This window comes from Puma concolor, chromosome E1 (assembly GCF_028749965.1).
Source record: "Puma concolor isolate L17-30 chromosome E1, mPumCon1.1.hap2, whole genome shotgun sequence".
NCBI lineage: Eukaryota > Metazoa > Chordata > Mammalia > Carnivora > Felidae > Puma > Puma concolor.
This window is the reverse complement of record NC_141680.1, coordinates 17,548,143-17,570,856: the sequence shown is the minus strand read 5'-3', so window position 1 is coordinate 17,570,856 and position 22,714 is coordinate 17,548,143. Positions and strand designations below refer to the sequence as shown.

Here is a 22,714-nt window from a genome sequence, read left to right as displayed (position 1 = left end):
AAATGGTGCTAATCTTAAAGGACCCCAAGTCAGGCCATGGGCATTGCAGCAATACTTCTTCCTGAGACCCTCATGTTGGGCCATGTGCAGTTCAGTATTACTTTGCTAGACATCCCAGCAAGCAAAGTCCTCCATGTCCATGCAGATGTCAGAATGGAGAAAGATCAGTGTGAAGATTCAGGTGTCCTCCAGAAGTTTCTGGGTTCTCACCAGACCATCCTCTTTACCCTCTTTGTGGTGCTATTGTAACATTTTTTTTTTTTTTTGTCTTCTAGCATACAATGCCTTCTTAAACAAGATACAGGCAATTACAGTTGTTTATGTAGCAACTATAGGAATACCACAGCCATGTTCTTAGACCCCCACATATTCCTCCCCACTCTTTCATGACTCTACAACCTCCACCAGCCCAGAGTCAGCTACAACATTGGCTGTGGAGTATGAGGCACTAACCTCCACTTGGACAAGTCCCCTTAACTGTAGAGGACTGGAGATTTCTAGCAACCAGGAACTAGCAGCAGCCTCTATACTCATAAGCCCCTAAACAAGGGTTCTGAGAACTGTAATTAAATGATCCTAAGCTGTTCCATAGAGAGAGAGACTCAGTTTCTCACCTGTGCACCACAAAGCCCACACTTAAACTGGTGGGCTGCGTGGCATTTAGAGTCCCCAGGAACTAACATCAATTTAGTGCCAATGTTTAGAAATCCCTGAAAAACCTGAATATTTCTTTTTCCCTGGCACACAGTCATTTTAGGAGATGGCCACAGCTCCTTGTAAAGAAGACTTGGAGGAAGATTTTCAGTATATACTAATGGCAGTGCTACAGTAGCCTCCTTTAAGGGGATGCAACCTTGCCTTCAGTTATGGGGCTTAGGCCTGGTAACTGGTAAGAGGTCAGAACTCTCTACTGTGGTGACTAAAGTCATATTTTTGGCCACCATATATGGATTTTTTATACTAAATGTTGGTGACCAACATTTCAGTAGGCTGGTCATCTATTTTATTCCTACAACCATCATAATCATTTAGCCACAAAGATCGGTGAGGGTCAAAAAAGCATCTGATTACCACTATATTTCTACTTCTCTCTTTTAAAAAATGTTTACTTAGTTTTGAGAGAGAGAGAGAGAGAGAGAGAGACAACATGAGCAGGGGAGGGGCAGGGAGAGGAAGACACAGAATCTGAAGCAGGCTCCAGGCTCTGAGCTGTTAACACAGAGCCCGATGCGGAACTCGAACTCATGTACTGTCAGATCATGACCTGAGCTGAATCGGATGCCCAACTGACTGAGCCACACAGGTGCCCCTATATTTCTACTTCTCTTTATAGTAAATGTGCCTGCTTTGTCTTTGGTGGTTAAACAGTAATGTTTAACTTCTGCTACTCGGAAATGGGTCATCCCACATGCCTAACCTACAGAAGAAAGCCACTATAGAGCTTTTCAAGGATGTAAATACTCCCACTCACTAATATAATTTTCAGTGCGTTGGTAAGGGGATGTTCCCAGAATCCTCTCAGAGGATATACTTGGAGGGAGTGGATGTGCAAGCCAATATGTGATAAATATACTCCAACATTCCTGTCTTCCTAAGTCTTTGGATTTCTTCCTACACGATGCCAGGGATGTTCCAGTATCTCAATTTAAAACACAGGCCACTGTGGAGTCCAAGTTTCAGTGAGTTTACCAAATAAATGGTTAGCATCACTTACAGCTGTAGATGCTAGAACATTAAACCCTTAATGTCTGATAAGTGTACCCATATTAATAAATTCTAAGCAACTCAACATTATATTCTGTGCTCCTTGCTTTAACTCCCTTATAGTATACTCTCACATATTCCCTGGATTTTTGTCACTATATATGCAAATCCTGAGAGTCTTTTGCTGTAAAAGCTATTTCCTCCTGGTCAGACTTTGTATTTGCCCTGCTGGGGCATTTGAACATCTGACTGTAGTTATGAGTCTACTAGAAGTAAGAGGTGGTTGTGGTGAATCTTCAGGAAAATGGGAGTCCCTACCAAGGCAGTTGCCTCAGATGAGATTTTTACAAGGTTTTCAATTTAGTGAAGGCTAGTCTCCACAAATACAGGAGGACAAACTGCCTCCATTTGCAAGAGAGGCTAGAGTGACTCAGGAGTTTGAGATTATTAGTCTCCTAGTTCCACTAAATCTTGGAAATTTGGAATGAGGTCCTTCTTCCCAATCAGTGCCCCAATTTTCACATGAGTAACTTGGCTGGGATGTGAATTCAGTTAACACTGAAACCCATAATTCTTGATGAATTGACCCCTTTATCATTCTGTAATGACTTTCTTTGTTTCTTGTTGCAGCTTCTGGCTTAAAGTCTATTTTGTCTGATGTAAATATAGCTACCTCTCCTCTGTTTTGGTTTCACTTGCATGTGATATCTTTTTCTATCCCTTCACTTTGAGCCTATGTGTGTCCTTAAAGCTGATGTGAGTCTCTTGTTTAGGCAGCACGTAGTTGGGTCTTGTTTTTCATCCATCCAGCCACTCTGCATTTTGATGGAAAATTTAATCCATATGAATTTAGAGTAATTATTGATAGGGAAGAACTTAATCATGTCATCTTGTTAATTGTTTTCTGGCTGTTTCATAGTTCTTTGTTGCCTTCTTCCTCTCTTACCACCTTCCTTTGTGAGCTGATGATTTTCCATAGTGGTATGCTTTGATTGCATTCTTTTTATCTTTTGTGCATCTACTGTGAATTTTTGCTTTGTGGTTACCATGGGGCTTACATAAAACATCTTATAGATACAACAGTGTATTTTAAGCAGATAACAATTTAATTTCAGTTACAGACAAAGAGTCTACCTTTTTACCCTCCCATTTAAAAAAAATTTATTTATTTGGGCAGGGGCGCAGAGAGAGACAGAGAGAGAGAATCCCAAGCAGGCTCCACGCTGTCAGCACAGAGCCCGATGTGAGGCTTGATTTCATGAACCATGAGATCATGACCTGAGCCAAAATCAAGAGTCTGACATTTAACTGAGTGAGCCACCCAGGCACCCCTCCCATTTTGTTTTTGAGGCCACAATTTACATCTTCTTATATTATATATCCATTAGCAAATATTGTAGCCATAGTTATTTATAATACTTGTGTCCTTTAACCTTTATACTAGAATTAACTGATTAACACACTACCAGATTACAGTATTGGAATATTCTGAATTTGACTATATAATTAAATTTATCAATATGTTTTATATTTTCATGTTTCCATGTTACTAATTAGTGTCTCTTCATGCCTGCTTGAAGAACTCCTTTCATCATTTCTTATAAGGCAGTTCTAGTGGTGGTGAACTAACCTCAGCTTTTGTTTGACTGGGAAAGACTTTGTCTCTCCTTCATTTCTGAAAACTTTACCAGATAGAGTATTCTTGGTTACTTAAAGTATATCACCCCACTCTCTCCTGGCCTTTAAGGCTTCTGCTAAGAAATCCACTGATAGTCTTATGGAGTTCCTTTATAAGTAGCACACTTCTTTTTATTGCTGCTTTCAAGATTTATCTTTGTCTTTGATTTTTGAAAGTTTTATTATAACGTGTCCTGGGGAAGATCTCTTTGGGTTGAATTTGTTTGCAACTTCATGAACTTGAATGTGCAAATATGCCCCCAGATTTGGGAAGTTCTCAGGCATATTTTTTTAAAATAAGCTTTCTGCCCCTTTCTCTCTATCCTTAGATTCTCATAATACATAGGTTGTTTCTCTTAATGGTGTCCCATCAATCCCATAGGATTTCTTCATTCCCCTTCATTTTTTTCCCCTTTGCTTTTCTCTGACTGGATCATTTCAAATGATCTGTGTTCCTACTGAGTATTTACACAAAGAAAATGAAAACACTAATTCAAGGAGAAGTATGCACCCCTATGTTTATTGCAGCATTATATACAAAAGCCAAGGTGTGAAAGCAACCCAAGCACCCATTGACAGATGAATGGACAAAGATGTCCATACACACACACACACACACACACACACACACACACACACACACACACGAATATCATTCAGCCATAAAAAAGAATGAGGTCTTGCCATATGTGACAACATGGATGGACCTGGAGGATATTACACTAAATGAAGTAAGTCAGAGAAAGACAGATACCGTATGATTTTACTTATACATGGAATCTAAAAAACAAACAAACAACCCCAAACAAACAAGAAGCAGAAACAACTAATAAAAATAGAGAACAAAGAGATGGTTTTCAGGGGGAAGATATTGAGGGATGGGCAAAATAGGTGAAGGGAGTGGGAAATACAGGCTTCCGGTTATGGAATGAATAAGTCACAGGAATTAAAGGTACAACATAGAGAATATAGTCAGTGGTATTGTGATAGCATTTTATGGTAACAGATGATAGCTATACCTGCGGTGAGCATAGCATAATGTACAGACTTGTCAAATTACTATGTTGTACACTTGAAACTAATGTCACATTGTGTGTCAACTATACTTCAATAAAATAATCTGTATTCAGATTTACTAACTTTCTTCTGCTTGGTCTCATCTGCTATTGAAGCTCTTTTTTTGAATTCTTCATTTCAGTCCTTGTATTCTCCAGCTCTGAAATTTCTGGTGTTCTTTTTTATATTTTCTCTTTGTGGAATTTATCATTTCATCTTCTATTGTTTTTCTTATTTCATAAAATTGTTTATCTGTGTTCTCTGTTAGCACTCTGAGCATCTTTAATACAATTATTTTGAATTCTTTGTTAGGTAGTTTATGAATCTTTACTTCTTTGGGGTCCATTACTAGAAGTTGACTACATTCCTTTAGTGATGTCATGTTTCCCTGATTCTTTGTGATCCCTGTCACCTTCATAGGTGTTTGTGCATTTGAAGAAGCAGTTGTCTCTTCCAGATTTTATGGAATGAGTTTGGTGAGGAAAGACTTTCACCTGTGGTTGGGGGCATTTTGGCACATGCTGTGACCCATGGTCTAGTACTGCAGGATACCAAGTGTGAGGGCATGTAGCATCTGTAGATGGGGATGGGTGGAGGTGGCATGGTGTCTCATTGGCTCCAAAAGCTGTGGTCCATAACGTCAGTTACATGATCCTTTGTGAGAGCTGTAGGCAGTCCACAATGTCTGCAAGGACTGTTGGATTCTTTAATGGCATCTCCAGTCTAGTGGCTAGGGACATGCCAGACAGTGATGGTGACCATAGCCAGTGGTGTGCACCCTCCTAGCTATGGGGCTAGTTGAGGGGGGTGGCTGCAGGGGCCAGTTGCAGGCAGATGTGCAGTGGTGAAGGCTAGGTCCTTCAGCAGAGGCTGGGGCCAACTGTAGGCACACAGGCACCTGCAGGGGCCCTGGTTGTCAGTGTGTACATGTGTAACCATTGGGGCCAGCTGTAGGCATGCATTTGTCAGGGGAGGCCAGTGATGGGAGTTGAGGCTGGTGTCTTGCAGATGTACAACCATAGGGTTAACTGCAAGTGAGAGGGGCTGTTCAGACCAATGACAGGGGTTAGGGTTCAGTTCAGACCCATCAACAGCTATACAGATGTTGGCTGTTGGCATATACCTGTGGGACTGCAGGAGCTTGCCATGGCATATGCCCAGCAGTAGAGGTTGGTAATGAGAGTCAAGCCCGCAGCATGCAGGTCAATAGCTGCAGGAGTCTCCTGCCATTCTCAGCAGTTATCTCTATCTTACACTAGCTTTTCTTTCTTAGCCTTACCTTTAAGTGTTCATCAGCAAGGGTTTATCCTTAGCTTTTTTTTTTTTTCATCTCCTAGAAGATACTCGTATTGGGTGAGCTCCACTAGCATCTTCCTGCAAATGCATCTTTCTGTCAGTACCCAGGGATTTAAGACTCATGAAATCCAGCTATATGATACTGCTTATCTTCTATTAGTCTGACAAATCAGAATTGTGTATGATTACTTTCTTTTTTTTCTTCAACGTTTTTTTTTTTTTTTTTAATTTATTTTTGGGACAGAGAGAGACAGAGCATGAACGGGCGAGGGGCAGAGAGAGAGGGAGACACAGAATCGGAAACAGGCTCCAGGCTCTGAGCCATCAGCCCAGAGCCCGACGCGGGGCTCGAACTCCCGGACCGCGAGATCGTGACCTGGCTGAAGTCGGACGCTTAACCGACTGCGCCACCCAGGCGCCCCGATTACTTTCTTATACTGAGAAACCTCTTCCTCAAGGATAACTAGCTACCCTTTCATCTATGACTGACAGTCTTGCCAATCAAGATGTCAAATGCTGCAATTCACCAATTTATAAATCTATTGGGAGTGCATGTGAAAGGCCCTTACCAGATTCACAAAAACCCAGCCTCAGAGCTGACAATCTAAGTAGGATGACTCTGGAATCTCATGAGTGGGGTGTGTGAGGTGTGAATAATGCTGTGCACTGTGGGTAACTAAAATGCAAATTAATACTTCAGACTGGACAGTGCTTCTATCATTATCCAATGGACTTGATTCTGCATAACGTCCTACAATATATTTTAGTCACAATATATTTCAGTGGCATTAAGATTCTTACTGCCTGCAAACTTCTATCAGACTATTGAGCAGGTATCTTAAATGTGTTAACACCTACAAACTCAAACTCTTATCATTCCTCTAACCTGTTTTCCTCTCCTTTCCATATTTTATTTAATGGCATCATGATCCATTCAACCTTATAAATATGAAAAAACACTCAGTGAACCTTAACTATTTCTCTTTTTCTCTTTAGATCCAACTTTGCCCCCAATCCTGATGATCATATCTGTTTTAGTTTAGGTTCCTTCAGAACAAACCTTGATCCAAGGAGTTAAATGTAAGTTCATTTGGGAGGTGGTTCCAGGAAACAATGGCAAGGGAGTAGGGAAGTAATACAGGAAAGTGAGGGAAGCCTGTACTATTAGGCAGGTTTCACTGAGGCAACTGAGGCTCTATCCCATTGGGGAACTCTGGGAGACAGAAATGTTCCACCCATGGGACTCTATGCAGCTTCCTATTCATCACTGGCTGAGGGCTTCTCCTAGAAAATATCAACTCTCAGGCACTTCTTGCCATCCCACATTTGGACTGGCACAAGCCCTCAGACAGAATTGCAGGTGCTTGCAGTCAGAGACCATTCATATGTACTGAAAAGTGAAGCTGAAGGGATGTAGTTAGGGTATTGGCAATGTCTAGCAGAAAGTAGATTAGAGTGAGGGGCATTGAAACGTGCAACATTTACAGGTGTAAAATTTACCTTCATTCTGTGCACCCTCCCCCCATCCTTCATAATTCTAGTCATTGCTGGCAGAGTTAACTTTTTAAAAACACCAATTTGATCACATCTGTCCTGTGCTTAAAAAGCACAGAGTAAAGTCCATCCTCCTTGATTTCACATGAATAAACATTATAGACTGAAAAGTTACCTTAACAATTTTTTTAAAAACATTTATTCATTTTTGAGAGACAGAGTGTGAGTGGGGGAGGGGCAGAGAGAGAGGGAGACACAGAATCTGAAGCAGGCTCCAGGCTCTGAGCTGTCAGCACAGAGCTCAAAGCAGGGCTCGCACTCATGCACCATGAGATCTTGACCTGAGCTGAAGTTGAATGCTTAACCAACTGAGCCATCCAGGTGCCCTGAAAAGTTACCTCTTTAGCCTCATCTTCTGCTGTTTTCTTTTATATAACTAAGCTCTGTACATGAATGCTTCACTTCCTGAACTTTTATACCCTAGTGTGTATTGTTCCTTCTGCCTCAAATACCCTTCCCCACTCCTTTACACAAAAATTTCTTACTAGTCCTTTAAAATCCAGTTTAGAAATCTTTCTATGAAAACTTCCCTGAACTCCCTGGGGAAATTAATTGCTTACTCCTATGTGTTCCTTAACACCTCTGCTTTTGCACTGTGCAGATTGAACTGCACCTGTAAATCCTTTTTTTCATCACTAAACTAGGAACTCTTCAAAGGAAGTTTTCCTGTCTCCCTGAGCACAGGTCTCATTTATCTTTTTTAACCCCAATGCTTGCATATAGAAGGCACCCAATAAAGGTTTATTGCATTGAATTTATCTGGGTGCATCAAAAAAACCCTGATTTTAAAAGAAATGGAAGGGAGCTTCTAGTAATTTCAGGAGATGGACACCATAAGCAAAGAAAGCAGGCTGTGAGAATGTACAATTGGGACCTACCAAAGAAATCTATTTTATATTACTTATTTATGAACTGCTTCAAAAAGGCTTTGAGGCAGCTATTCTTAAGTGCTGGAATCTGTTGTTTCCAAAGGCAGTACTTCTGGTTTATTCTGCTAGAACGTGTGTTGATAAAAAGACATGCAAATACTCTAGCATAGTTTAAAGAAACCATTTTAAATTAAATAGTCCCTAGATTGTAACTGTCCTAGAGGCAAAGGCCGTGTATATAAAATTTACTTTTTACATAGCACCTAGCCTAAATATACACAAATTCTTAAATGATTTTTGGCACAGCAGTAATTTTGATTACTGTAGTCATTTGCAATGAAGTAAGCATCAGATAATTATCCACTTTAATTCCTTAATATGAATAAATAAGCAAGATAAATCACATTCCTCTCAGAACTCCCCACTCAGAAAAATGCTTTGTAGTGAGATTATTATTCTAATATCTGTATGCCTTTCATACATGATGAATTGGGTAGCCATCAGAGTTTCACTTCACCTAATCTTGTTATTTCAAAAATTATTAAGGATGATAATAATATTTAAAAAAATTTTTTTAATTTTTGTGTTTATTTTTTTTTTGAGAGAGAGAGGAAGACAGAATGTGAGCAGGCGAGGGACAAAGAGGGAGATACAGAATCTGAAACAGGCTCCAGGCTCTGAATGTCAGCACAGAGCTGAACATGGGGCTCGATCTCACAAGCCGTGAGATCGTGACCTGAGCCGAAGTCGGGACGCTTAACCGACTGACCCACCCAGGTGCCCCATGATGATAATAATGTTTTTAAAACTTCACTTGCATTACTGTTGCTGCTGCTGCTGCTGCTGCTGTGTGTGTGTGTGTATGTGTGTTTCTTTCTTAAAATGATAATGGTGGTGATTGTTATGGTTGAGCTTTCCTGCCTCCCTGGGCACTAGCCTAGCATTAATCTAGGTTTGGGCAGTAACAACAGCAGTAACAGTAGTACAGTTTGAAAAGTTTAGCAGTTGAGAACTTAGTACCATTCAATAGAATGGTGGGATGCGGTGGGGGTTGGGAGTGACTTTGGTCTCCCACCGTACTTTTTGTTGTTTAATATTTTCTTTCTGTTATTAATATTGGTCTGATAATAGTGTTCCCTCCTATTTGATGATACCTTTTAGTGGTCCAGATGAGTGAGCCAGCATCTCAAGAGGGATCCAAACCTGTTCAGGTACTTGGCTTACATAGATTTCTAGCCATTTAATTATAAGAGGATTTGAGATTTAACATTATTGAGAAAATTGAGATGCAAGATCATATTTTGTCATTTACTTACTTCTCTTTTTAGTTGAAGTATTCTGCCTCAGGTCATGACAAAAGTGCTGGAAAAAGGGGTTCAAATAATAGTTGGGTTACAGTAACCTTCTAGTTGGTTGGCATTTATAACATGTCTGTTATTGTTTGAAATTTTTTTTTAATTTTTTAACGTTTTATTTATTTTTGAGACAGGGAGAGACAGAGCATGAACAGGGGAGGGTCAGAGAGAGGGAGACACAGAATCTGAAACAGGCTCCAGGCTCTGAGCTGTCAGCACAGAGCCCGACGTGGGGCTCGAACTCACGGACCGCGAGATTGTGACCTGAGCCAAAGTCGCCGCTTAACCGACTGAGCCACCCAGGCGCCCCTTGTTTGAATTTTTAATATGGCTACTTCGTGTGATTTTATTTGGTATGATGTTTGCCCATTATGTAAATTTTTTTACATAAAAAGTTTGCTATACTAGAGTATAAGATGTTAGTTTTATCTTTAGCTTCTTTTGGATCCCACTTAACTAATACTGTTTCCATTTCAGGAAAATGGAAAAGAAGAGAAAGAAAGGAAACAGGAAGCAACTGAAGTGAAAGTCCCTACTGAGGTAGAGTTTTCATAAATAATCAGATGTTAATGCTGGAGAATACACTGGTCAAATTAATTTTCTTATGAAAAAGGAAAAGAGGGGTGCCTGGGTGCCTCAGTCAGTTAAGCATCAGACTCTATTTCACCTCAGGTCATGATCTCATGTTGAGAGACTGAGCTCTGCATCAGGCTCCGCACTGTGCATGAAGCCTCCTTAAGATTCTCTTGCCCTCTTCCTTTGCCACTCCCCCACTCATCCTCTTGCTCTCTCAAAAAAAATTTTTTTTACAAAAGGAAGGAAAAGATGTGGATGTCCAAAAGGATAAATAAAATGCCAAATGGAAATGAGCAAATTCATGTTAACCATTAAGCTGACTCATCTGAGACAGTTGCAGGAAGTGTCTGTGGACAGATAAATTATTTGTGAAAAGCTATTACAAGTTATAGATAAATAAAGGTTGCATTCTAAGGTCAGAACCATTACCCCAAGTATAAAACCCACCAGTTTTTAGGATAACTTCATTATTCATTCTGAAAATATAATTTCCATATTAATAATTTAAGTAACTTTGTGTTTATTTGAATACAAGACTTCAATGAGGAAGAATATTCTATAGAAAAAGGGATGCGATCGAAAACAGTTATATGGGGCTCCTGGGTGACTCAGTTGGTTAAGCCTCTGACTCTTGATTTCGGCTCAGGTCATGATTTCATGGTTCATGAGTTGGAGCCCTGCATCTGACTGCGCTGACTGCAGATTCTGCTTGGGATTCTCTCTCTCCTCTCTGCCCCTTCCTCTCTCTCTCTCCCTCTCTCTCTCTCTCTCTCTCTCTCTCTGTCTCTCAAAAATAAATAAACTTTAAAAAATCTTAAAAAAAAAGAAAATAGTTATATGGATTCACCATTAAGTTCAATAATATGAGTCTTAAAAATATTGTTATCGTTCTTTTAACACTACATCAACATGAGTACAAAAAATGATTTTTCCACCATTTATTCATAAAACTAACCTTTAATTTCAATTAAGATGAAATATTTTTCTTTCTACCACAAACGTAGAAGATGATTCTAATAGTAGAAGAAAACAGTAGCATTTTCAAAAGTCCACTTTCATCTTGCAGTGGTCTCAAATATTGTTTCTAGAAAGTATTGTATAATTTGAAGATTAATGTACATCTGAAATAATATTCTTTGCATATCACTTTGTTAGCCATAGAAAGATGGGATGACATGTTGAACCAATGTATTTTATCTTATCAATGCAGTAAGCAGTCTTTGCTTCTAATACACAGCATTAAATCCTAGAAAAATCAAACGTATGTCTGGTAACTCCTATAAGTCATTTATCTGCATTCTTTAATTGGGAGGGTTGATGCAACTTTGAAGAAAAGTAACTCATTTTACAATTGGGATTTCTTTTCTCTTTTCAGAGTTCTCAGAGCGTACCAAGCAGCTCTGCATTAGACACCAGCAGCAATGTGCCAGAAACAGCAACAGATGAAATCAAATCCCAAGGTATAGAACTAGCCTTTCCCCTACACAATGGAATTTAAAACAATTGTGTTTTCACTGGGGATGCATTTCTTAAGATTTTGCCTTAAAAAAAATATAGTCTCAGGGGTATTTTAAACACAATTTGGGAAATAGTTTAAAATGTATTCCCTTCATCATCTATTAATATTTTTGAAGCAACTTTATGACTATGCATCCTGTGCTTAAAGAGAAAATTTAGCTGAGATCTGACTGATACATAGCAGGCAACCTATTAAGAACACAAATGATTTGGCCTGCTTATTGTTTTTTGTTTGTTTGTTTGTTTGTTTGTTTCTCCTTTTTACCTCTGTACTTGACCACACATTTATTGTGTTTGATTTCTAGCCCCATCCTTAACCCATATCCCACATAATTATGCATCTTGGAAGTGTATCAGATCAAAGACAAAACACAAGTGGGAAAGACAGTCATCCCTTTCATTGCAGTTCTTCAAACTTTAGATACTTAGTGAAATCCTGTACCAAAAAAATTCTTTACAATATTTGAAATTTAACAATTTTAATTATTGAAATGTGCTTCTGTTCAGTTTCAAGTATTAAGTGTTAAGTATGTGCTAGGCAGTGCTAGGCCAAGTTACCATAATAATTATTTAAAGCATTTTCTAAAGTATAAATTGTTATATGGGTGCTACTTACCGCTTTTAGGTACTTAACTTTTCTCCAAAGGGTTTTCTGTCTCTTAAACCAATTAAAAGCAGTTATTTACTATTTCTTCTTATCAACACACATTATAATACATACACATTAAGAACCAAATTTTCCAACACTTACTCTGTTTTTATTATAAACTTGTACTATTTTCATAGCTTCACTAACTTTTAAAAAGTTTCTCAGAGGGGGCGCCTGGGTGGCTCAGTCGGTTAAGCGCCCGACTTCGGCTCAGGTCATGATCTTGCAGTCCGTGAGTTCAAGCCCCGCGTCGGGCTCTGTGCTGTCAGCTCGGAGCCTGGAGCCTGCTTCCGATTCTGTGTCTCCCTCTCTCTGACCCTCCCCCATTCATGCTCTGTCTCTCTCTGTCTCAAAAATAAATAAATGTTAAAAAAAATTAAAAAAAAAAATAAAAAAAAATAAAAAGTTTCTCAGAAAGTCCCTCTCCACCTGCCTCTCCACCCACCCCAATTTCTTGATTTTACTTCTTCCTCACTCCCACCCTCCATCACCATTGCTGCATACATATACTTTGCCTTTACCTTAATCATTTCAGCCATGTTTTTTTTAAGTTTATTTATTTATTTTTAGTAATCTCTAACACTCAAGGTGGGGCTCAAATTTACAACCCCAAGATCAAGAGTCACATACTCTTCTGACTGGGCCAGCCAGGTGCTCCTCAGCCAGGTTTTTAAATGAACTCTTTCATTTTAAATATGCCAAACAGAATTGGGATCTTGGTAATTTGTTATAAATTTAATCAGATGTTCACTTTAATCAGTTTGTGGCCAAATTTGCACATGCAACACTCACGCATGCATTCCATCATGTAATTTATTACCTGTCTAGAAAACGTATCAATCAAGAGTTTGTGTTATTTCTTGTTCCTGTATTTTCAATTTCTGTTATAGCTTTTCAGTTTGTGCTATAGGGAAGTGTGTTTTGTTTAAATCTGTGCATCCCAGTATGTGTTATATACTGAAAACATTGCAGTTGCTTATTACAATATCAGTTGCAAGGCAATGTACTTATTTATTTGGTGACCAGGCACTATTAAGCCTAATATTCTAAATCTCCCTTTGTAAATGTGTGTGTGTGTGTGTGTGTGTGTGTGTGTGTGTGTGTGTGTGTGAGAAGTGGGAAGAGGAACTGTTAATGCAATTTCAATATATCAAAGGAAGTGTCTTTATTCTTGTTATATATTTTCAAAATTAAAATGATGTTATCTTGTCAGGCAGCTCTGAGAATGCACTCAAGTATGTATCTTTGCAAAGAAAATATTGTGTTTAAATGTACCATGAAAATTCCTCATTTCTTTACCCTAGTCATCATACATTTCAGGGTATGAACTTAACTTGCATTTTGAGAAATCTTTTTTTGAAAATGTGTTTGCTCGGGGCACCTGGCTGGCTCAGTCAGTGGAACATGTGACTCTTGATCTTGCAGTTATGAGTTTAAGCACCATGTCGGGTGTAGAGGTTACTTAAAAGTAAAATAGTAAAAGAAAAGAAAGAAAATATATTTTCTCAACTCTGTTCTTATTTCACAGCCCTAAGATTAACAATTTTGTAGGAAAATACATTTTCCTATAGTTATTGAATCCTAATTCCAATAGTATTTAATAGTGGTTCTTTTCCTCCTTGTTTCTTTATAATCATTCTACCTGATGTACAAATGTTAAGAATCAAGCCAGGTGGAAAAAAAAATCAAGCCAGCTGAGTTTCAGACAGGACCTATATTTAAGGAGAACATCACACATGTAGTTGAGTAGCCCTGCTGGGTCAATTTGCACCAGTTTAATCAGCTGACAGTCCTACTAATGTTATAAGCCCTCTTGTGAAGAAAGAATCTGCTAAAGCTTATAATGTGGATTATAATTCATTCCTATATATGTCCTTAAATAGGGTGGTACTGAGGCCATGCCCAGCAGGGGGCCATGAACTAAGTGCTGGAAATGGTAAAAGTCACTTTGAAGGCTGGGCCTTTCAAAATATGAACAAGGAATTCTTTTATGTCCCTACTTATTTAGTTGAAAGCATTTATGCCCAAAGTACCTGAATAAGTCTTTGCATGTTAGAAGGTAGATTAATACAGGGTTGAAGGTATACATGTCGAGGAAGAATGTGAAAGGCTCTTAATGCTTATGAAGAGTTTAGGAAGATAATCCTGAAAAAGAATTCCAGGGCTTAGCATAGTTCCTGGCACAAAGTGAGACATCTATAAATATTTATTAGAGTGAATGTATAAACGAATCAGTCAGTCTGTGAAAGGGTTAGGAATGTCCACGCATAGACCTGCTAAAAAACCCTATACCTGTTTGAAACTATATTCAACTGAACCTCAGAATTAATTTGCCCTTGGGGCAGTTGGGGCTGTAATTTATGAACCTTGAATTCAGAGGTCGCTCAATCAAAAGGAAACTGTAGTTAGGCTTGCTTAGAATCCTGATTTATTAACCCTGCTATTGCTGTGCCTCCTCTTTTCTTGGTTTTATGGCTCTAAGAGAGAAGTGTTTGACTAGAGTTGTAACCAAACACACATCTTCTATTCTACATATCAGTGCAAACACTAGGATTATTGTTTAGCAACCTATAATAGCCAAGCACACTAGAGAAGCACTAGCAGTCTGCAGCAAGATGCAGGATGTCCTAATTCATGTGTGAGTGTACAAATGAGCCATGGCAGATGGGTAGATATCAAGTTGCTGTACCTCTGTAGCAGTATCTTTAAAACAGGAGAGGATCCTCTTTGGGTTATGTCTGAGAGAGAAAAAGCAAAGAGAGTAACATTGGAATCCGCAGGCTTTAAAAGTTTTTTTAAATTATTTTTTCAATTTACTTCAATTTTATTTCAATTATTTTTATTTATTTATTTATTTATTTATTTATTTATTTATTTATTTATTTATTTTGAGAGAGAGAGACAGAGAGAATGAGAGGGAGGGGCAGAGAGAGAAGGAGAGAGAGAATCCCAAGCAGGCTCCGCACTGTCAGCTTGAAGCCTGATGTGGGCTCAAACTCATGAACCGTGAGATCATGACCTGAGCCAAAACCAAGAATTGGATGCTTAACTGAGTTGCCCAGGCATCCCTAAAAATTTGTTTAAATATTTATTTATTTTTGACAGAGACAGAGTGTGAGCGGGGGAGGGGCTGAGAGGGAGAGAGATACAGAATCTGAACCACAGCCATTGCTAAAACCTGGGCTCACCTGAACCACAAGTTTGACCTAATGTATGTCAAGAATGCCTTGTTTACTGATATGTGGGTGAGGGTTTGGAGGAAGGAGAGTTTTCTGAGGCCCATGAAGACATGGGTGCACTCTTGAGAAAGATTATGAGAAAGTTGGTGTGGATTCTTCTTCTTTTTTTTTTTTTTTAAGTAAGCTTCATGCCTAGCACAGAGCCCAATATGGGGCTTGAATTCATGACCTTGAGATCAAGACTTGAGCTGAGATCAAGAGTCAGATGTTTAATAATCTGAACCATCCAGGTGCCCTGGTTGGTGTGGATTTTTTTGAAGGAGAGGGTAAAGAAGAAGGAGAGGAAAGCTAATTACCATTCCTTTCAGTCCCATAACATGTCACACTCAGAACTTTAGATTCAACATTCACTGACAAGCATTAAAGGTTTCTGGTTAGATTGTCTTCACTTTTCACTGTGATCATGTCTTACTTTTCTATGTGTACCTGTGAGATTTTTCCATCATGTCTCAAAGTAAAGCCTTTAAGAAAGAAAACAAAGGGGTTCCTGGATGGCCCAGGTGGTTAAGTGTTCAACTCTGGATTTTGGCTCAGGTCATGATTTCACAGTCATGAGATCAAGCCCCGTGTCGGGCTTCATGCAGGGCATGGAGCCTGCTTAAGATTGTCTCTCTCCCTCTCTCTCTGCCCCTCCCCCACCTGCACACATGCACACGCTTGCTCTCTCTCTCAAAAAAAAGTATATTTCTATATATATTAGCAACAAATAATTAGAAAATAAAAACTTTTAAATACCATTTTAATAGCATCAGAAACATTAACTATCTAGAAATAAATCTAACCAAAAATGAGTAAAACCTCTATACTGAAACTATTAAGCTTTGCCAAAAGAAATTAAGGATGTTCAAATAAATGAATATACACACCTTACTCATGAATTACAAGATTTAATACATATTGTTGAGATAGTAGTTATCCCTCAATGACCTCTAAATTCAATGTGATTCTAATCAAAATTTCTTCAGGGCTCTCTGTATATGTCTGTGTGTGTATAAATTGACAAGTTGATTCTAAAATGTGTGTGGAAATGCAGAAGATCCAGAAAAGCCAAGGAAATCTTGAAGAACAAAGTGGAAGGATTTATAACAGCAAATATCAAGATTTGTAAGAGAATTACAAAAATTAGGATGGCATGATAATGGCACAAGGATGGACAAGCCAGTAGAACAGAATAGTCCAATTGAAAGTCCTGTATTGAAAACAGGAGGTGTTCTCAATAACGATGCCAAATGGAAAACATGTATTTTGAGTCCTACCTTACCTGACACACAAAAGTAAATTATACATGTATTTTAGATCTAAATGTGAATGATAAAACAATAAATCATTTTAGAAAAATACATTGGAGAATATTCTCATGATTTGGGAGTAGGCAAAGATTTCTTAAGCAAAATGCAAAAAATACCAATGATAAAAAAAATTCAGAAGTAGACATTAAAATTAAGAACTCCTGTTCATCAGAAAACACCATTGAGAGAGTGAAAAGGCAAGCAAGGTATGAGAAAAGTTATTTACAATACCTTTGTTCATCAAAGGTTTTCATCTGACTGTATAGAAAACTCCTACAAATCAATAAGACAGACAACCCAACAGAAAAGTGGACAATAGATATAAACAGATACTTCATTTAAGAGAACATTCAAATAGCCTATAGATACAGGAAAATGTGTTCCAGTTTATGACTTACCAGGAAAATGCAGATTAAAATCACAAGATAAAATTATGTGTTCAGCAGAATAACTTAAAAAACAGACAATGCCAAATGTTGGCAAAGATATGGAATACAGGAATTTTCGTACATTGCTGTTGGGAATCTAAACTGGTACAATTTCAGAAAACTGTTTGGCACTATTTATAAAGCTGAATGTACCCCATGATCAGCATTTATACTCCTAGAGAAGTGAATCTATATGTCTACCAAATGACATGTAGAGAATGATTATGGCAACTTTTTGTTCTAGTCGAATATGGAAACTATTAAAATGTCCATCATTAGTAGAATGAATTTAAAAATTATGGTATATTCATACAGTAAAATACATGCATCAACGAATAACAACTACTGCCATGCAATATGGATAAAAGTGGTTAAAGGGCACTTTATTTTTTTTCAATATATGAAATTTATTGTCAAATTGGTTTCCATACAACACCCAGTGCTCATCCCAAAAGGTGCCCTCCTCAATACCCATCACCTACCCTACCCTCCCTCTCTCCCTCCCACCCACCCCCCATCAACCCTCAGTTTGTTCTCAGTTTTTTTTTTTTAAATTTTTTTTTCAACGTTTATTTATTTTTGGGACAGAGAGAGACAGAGCATGAACGGGGGAGGAGCAGAGAGAGAGGGAGACACAGAATCGGAAACAGGCTCCAGGCTCTGAGCCATCAGCCCAGAGCCCGACGCGGGGCTCGAACTCACGGACCGCGAGATCGTGACCTGGCTGAAGTCGGACGCTTAACCAACTGCGCCACCCAGGCGCCCCTGTTCTCAGTTTTTAACAGTCTCTTATGCTTTGGCTCTCTCCCACTCTAACCTCTTTTTTTTTTTTTTTTCCTTCCCCTCCCCCATGGGTTTCTGTTAAGTTTCTCAGGATCCACATAAGAGTGAAAACATATGGTATCTGTCTTTCTCTGTATGGCTTATTTCACTTAGCATCACACTCTCCAGTTCCATCCACGTTGCTACAAAGGGCCATATTTCGTTCTTTCTCATTGCCATGTAGTACTCCATTGTGTATATAAACCACAATTTCTTTATGCATTCATCAGTTGATGGACATTTAGGCTCTTTCCATAATTTGGCTATTGTTGAGAGTGCTGCTATAAACATTGGGGTACAAGTGCCCCTATGTATCAGTACTCCTGTATCCCTTGGGTAAATTCCTAGCAGTGCTATTGCTGGGTCATAGGGTAGGTCTATTTTTAATTTTTTGAGCAACCTCCACACTGTTTTCCAGAGCGGCTGCACCAGTTTGCATTCCCACCAACAGTGCAAGAGGGTTCCCGTTTCTCCACATCCTCTCCAGCATCTATAGTCTCCTGATTTGTTCATTTTGGCCACTCTGACTGGCGTGAGGTGATATCTGAGTGTGGTTTTGATTTTGTATTTCCCTGATGAGGAGCGATGTTGAGCATCTTTTCATGTGCCTGTTGGCCATCCGGATGTCTTCTTTAGAGAAGTGTCTATTCATGTTTTCTGCCCATTTCTTCACTGGGTTATTTGTTTTTCGGGTGTGGAGTTTGGTGAGCTCTTTATAGATTTTGGATACTAGCCCTTTGTCCGATATGTCATTTGCAAATATTAAAGGGCACTTTAAAAGTGGTTATTGGGCAAAGGAGAGGAGTTAAGATGACAGAGCAGCATGGAGACCCTGAGCTTGTCTTATCCCTGAAGTGCAGCTAGATCAGCACCAAACCATTTTGAACACCTAGGAAATTGATCTGAGGATTAACACAACAATATACATAACTTGAGCCACAGAACTCAGCAGGTATGCGGTGAGGAGAGGTAAACTGGGGGAGGCAAAAGCCGAGGAAGTTAAGGAGCTGTTTTTGCGGAGAGAGGACAGAGAAAGAGAAAGGGGAGAGTGCACCCGTAGGGATAGCACAAGAAAAGCACTTCCCTGAAAGTAGCTGGAGAGAAAGAGAGAGAAAGAGTGAAAACACTCACAGGGGACTGAACAGGAAATCTGTCTGCAAAACCGTTGCTAGGAAGAAAGGAGAGGGTTTCAATACCACCTGGATTCTATAAACAGTGGAGCACAGAGTCTGAAGGTTCGGAGCTCAGTGCCTGGTGGTGCTCTGGTGAGGAACTAGGGCAAATCCCCAGGAGCAGGCAGTGTGGTCTGAGGGGTCCACATGCCACATGGAGAGAAGTGGTCCCCCTGCTTGGAGTACATTTGGTAGAGGCCACACGGCCTCCCCACAGGCAAAGGTCCAGCAGACCCTGGAGAACAGCCACATTTGCTGGTATTGGGACAAAGACGGCAGAGTGTGGTGAAGCCTGGCACTGGCTGTGTGCTGTTATCTGCCATAATCTCTGAAACTCTGCTACTGTGTGATTACATGAAAGTTTTCTGGGGGCAAACCCAGGCATTACTCAGTGATACACTCCCCCCAAAGAGTTGGCTCATGTCCAAGCCACAGGGGTCTCTGAAGTGTGGGGTTTTGAAACACTCCCCCATCTGAAATAAAACTCTGGAGGGAGGTGTCACCTGGAAGGTGGACAGCTTGGACATGGACAAAGTAGAGGTGGGGAATGGATGGGGGCCTGAGAGAAGGAGGGGTGCACCGGTTGGTGAGAGCGAGAAGTTCCTGCTCCAAAACTAGAGGGCAGGGTGAAGCCATTTCCACCTCTACTGCAGGCACACTCATGCACACCACACTGATCCACCCAGGTAAGCTAAGCAGCGCCACCTAGGGGAGAATGGAGCCATTACACCAAGCCCCTCTCAACTGCGCCCTCTAAGCACACTCCCCACAAGACCAACACAAGTCACTTCACCTGCTTAGTGTATGGAATATAGAGGGCTTCATAGTTTCAGTTCTAGGCAAAACTGTGTGTAACTTTATTTGGGTTTCATTAGTTTGCTGGTTCAGTTATTTGTTCGTTTTCTTTGCTTCTGTTTTTGCTTAAATTATTTTTTTTCTTTCTTTCTCTTTCTTATATACATGAAGAGAAAATTTTATTTTTATTTTTTACTTTATTTAAAAAATTTTAAAATTCCATTTCATTTTCTTTATTTCATTTATTCTATTTCATTATATAATTTTTTTAATTTGTAAATTTTTTCTTTTATTTTATTTTTTCTTTTCCTTCCTTTTTTTCTCTATTCTATCAAGCATCTTTCAACAAGCAGACCAAAATACACCTAGGATCTAGCTTCCTTTATTTGATTTTTTGTTTTGTTTTTTATTTTTTAATTTTAATTTTTTTCTTCCTCCAAAATGACAAAATGAAGGAATTCACCCCACAGACAGAACAAGAAGAAATGACAGCCAGGGGCTTAATCAACACAAATATAAGCAAGATGTCTGAACTAGAATTGAGAACCACTAGCTGGGGTTGAAAAAAGCATAGAATCCCTTTCTGTGGAGATAAAAGAAATAAACCATAGTCAGAATGAAATTAAAAATGCCATAATTGGGATGCAATCTCAAATGGATGCCATGATAGCAAGGATGAAGCAGAGCAGCAAATCAGCGATATAGAAGATAAAATTATGAAGAATAATGAAGCAGAAAAAAGAGGGAAACAAAGGCAAAAGATCACTATACAAAACTTAGAGAACTCAGTACTTATTAAAAAGGAATAACATCTGAATCATAGGAGTCCCAGAACATGAAAAGAGAGAAAAAGGGGCAGAAGGTTTATGTGAGCAAATTATAGCAGAAAACTTTCCTAATCTGGGGAAGGACACAGACATCAAAATCCAAGAAGCATAGAGAACTCCCATTAGATTCAACAAAAATCAACCATCACAAGGCACATCACAGTCAAATTCACAAAATACACAGACAAGGAAAGAATTATGAAAGCAGCAAGGGGAAAAAAAGTCCTTAACCTATAAAGGAAGACAGATCAGGTTCACAGCAGATCTATCCACAGAAACTTGGCAGGCCAGAAGAGTGACAGAATATATTTGACATGCTGAATCAGAAAAATATGCAGCCAAGAATTCTTTATCCAGCAAGACTGTCATTCAGAATAGGAGAGATAAAGAGTTTCCTAGACAAAAACTAAAGGAGTTCATGACCACTAAACCAGCCCTGCAAGAAATTTTAAGGGGGACTCTTTGAGTGGAGAAAAGACAAAACAAAACAGACCAAAAGCAACAAAGACTAGAAAGGACCAGAGAACATCAACAGAAACACTAACTCTACAGGCAACAAAATGGCACTAACTTCATATCTTTCACTATTCACTCTAAATGGACTAAACCCTCCAATCAAAAGACATAGGGTATCAGAATGGATAAGAAAACAAGATCCATCTATATGCTGCTTACAAGAGACTCATTTTATACCTAACGATGGCTTCAGATTGAAAGCAAGGGGATGGAGAACCATCTATCATGCTAAAGGACATCAAAAGAAAGCCAAAGTAGCCATTCTTATATCAGACACACTAGATATTAAAATAAAGACTAACCATAGATGAAAAGACATTATATCATAATTAAGGGGTCTATCCACCAAGAAGATCTAACAACTATAAATATTTATGCCCCCAACTTGAGGTCCCCAAATATATAAATCAATTAATCACAAATATGAAGAAACTCATCAATAATAATACCATAATAATAGGGGACTTCAACACCCCACTTACATTAATGGACAGGTCATCTAAGCACAAAAGCAGCAAGGAAACAATGGCTTTGAATGGCACACTGTACTGGATGGACTTAACAGATATATTCAGAACATTTCATCCTAAAGCAGCAGAATACACATTCTTCCTGAGTGCACAGGTAAAATTCTCCAGAAAAGATCACATACTGGGTCACAAATCAGCCTCAACAAGTACAAAAAGATTGAGATCAGGGGCGCCTGGGTGGCGCAGTCGGTTAAGCGTCCGACTTCAGCCAGGTCACGATCTCGCGGTCCGTGAGTTCGAGCCCTGCATCAGGCTCTGGGCTGATGGCTCAGAGCCTGGAGCCTGTTTCCGATTCTGTGTCTCCCTCTCTCTCTGCCCCTCCCCCGCTCATGCTCTGTCTCTCTCTGTCCCAAAAATAAATAAACGTTGAAAAAAAAACAAAAACAACAAAAAGATTGAGATCATACCATGCATATTTTCAGACCACAACCCTATGAAATTCAAAATCAACCACAAGAAAAAAACTGGAAAGACCATGAATACTTGGAGATTACAGAACATCCTACTGAAGAATGAATGGGTTAACCAAAAAATTAAAGAGAAAATGAAAATAGGACAGCCCAAAACCTCTGGGATGCAGCAAAGGTGGTCATAAGAGGGAAGTGTATAGCAATCTAGGCCTTCCTAAAGAAGGAAGAAAGGTCTCAGAAACTCAACCTAATGTTACACCTTAAGGAGATGGAAAAAGAACAGAAAATAAAGCCCAAAACCAGCAGAAGGAGGGAAATAATAAAAATTAGGGCAGAAGTCAATGATTTGGAAATTAAAACAACAAAACAACAACAACAACAACAGAACAGATCAGTGAAACCAGGAGCTGGTTCTTTGAAATAATTAACAAA

General features: G+C 39.1%; 1 protein-coding gene across 15 annotated transcripts in view; it reads left to right on the top strand.

The window, feature by feature from the left end:
• The window catches only part of EFCAB5 (EF-hand calcium binding domain 5), a 182,483-nt gene that overhangs the window by 16,819 nt on the left and 142,950 nt on the right, over nucleotides 1–22,714 (top strand). For 9 of the 15 annotated variants that reach the window (XM_086686401.1, XM_086686403.1, XM_086686400.1 and 6 more), the window contains exons 3-6: nucleotides 6,730–6,813; nucleotides 9,318–9,367; nucleotides 9,989–10,051; nucleotides 11,463–11,547. In XM_086686401.1, the coding sequence (XP_086542527.1) occupies nucleotides 9,326–9,367; nucleotides 9,989–10,051; nucleotides 11,463–11,547 (190 nt within the window). In that variant the 5' untranslated portion in view covers nucleotides 6,730–6,813; nucleotides 9,318–9,325. The remainder of the gene's footprint in view (nucleotides 1–6,729; nucleotides 6,814–9,317; nucleotides 9,368–9,988; nucleotides 10,052–11,462; nucleotides 11,548–22,714) is intronic. The other 6 variants (XM_086686407.1, XM_086686406.1, XM_086686413.1 and 3 more) reach the window with 4 other exon arrangements.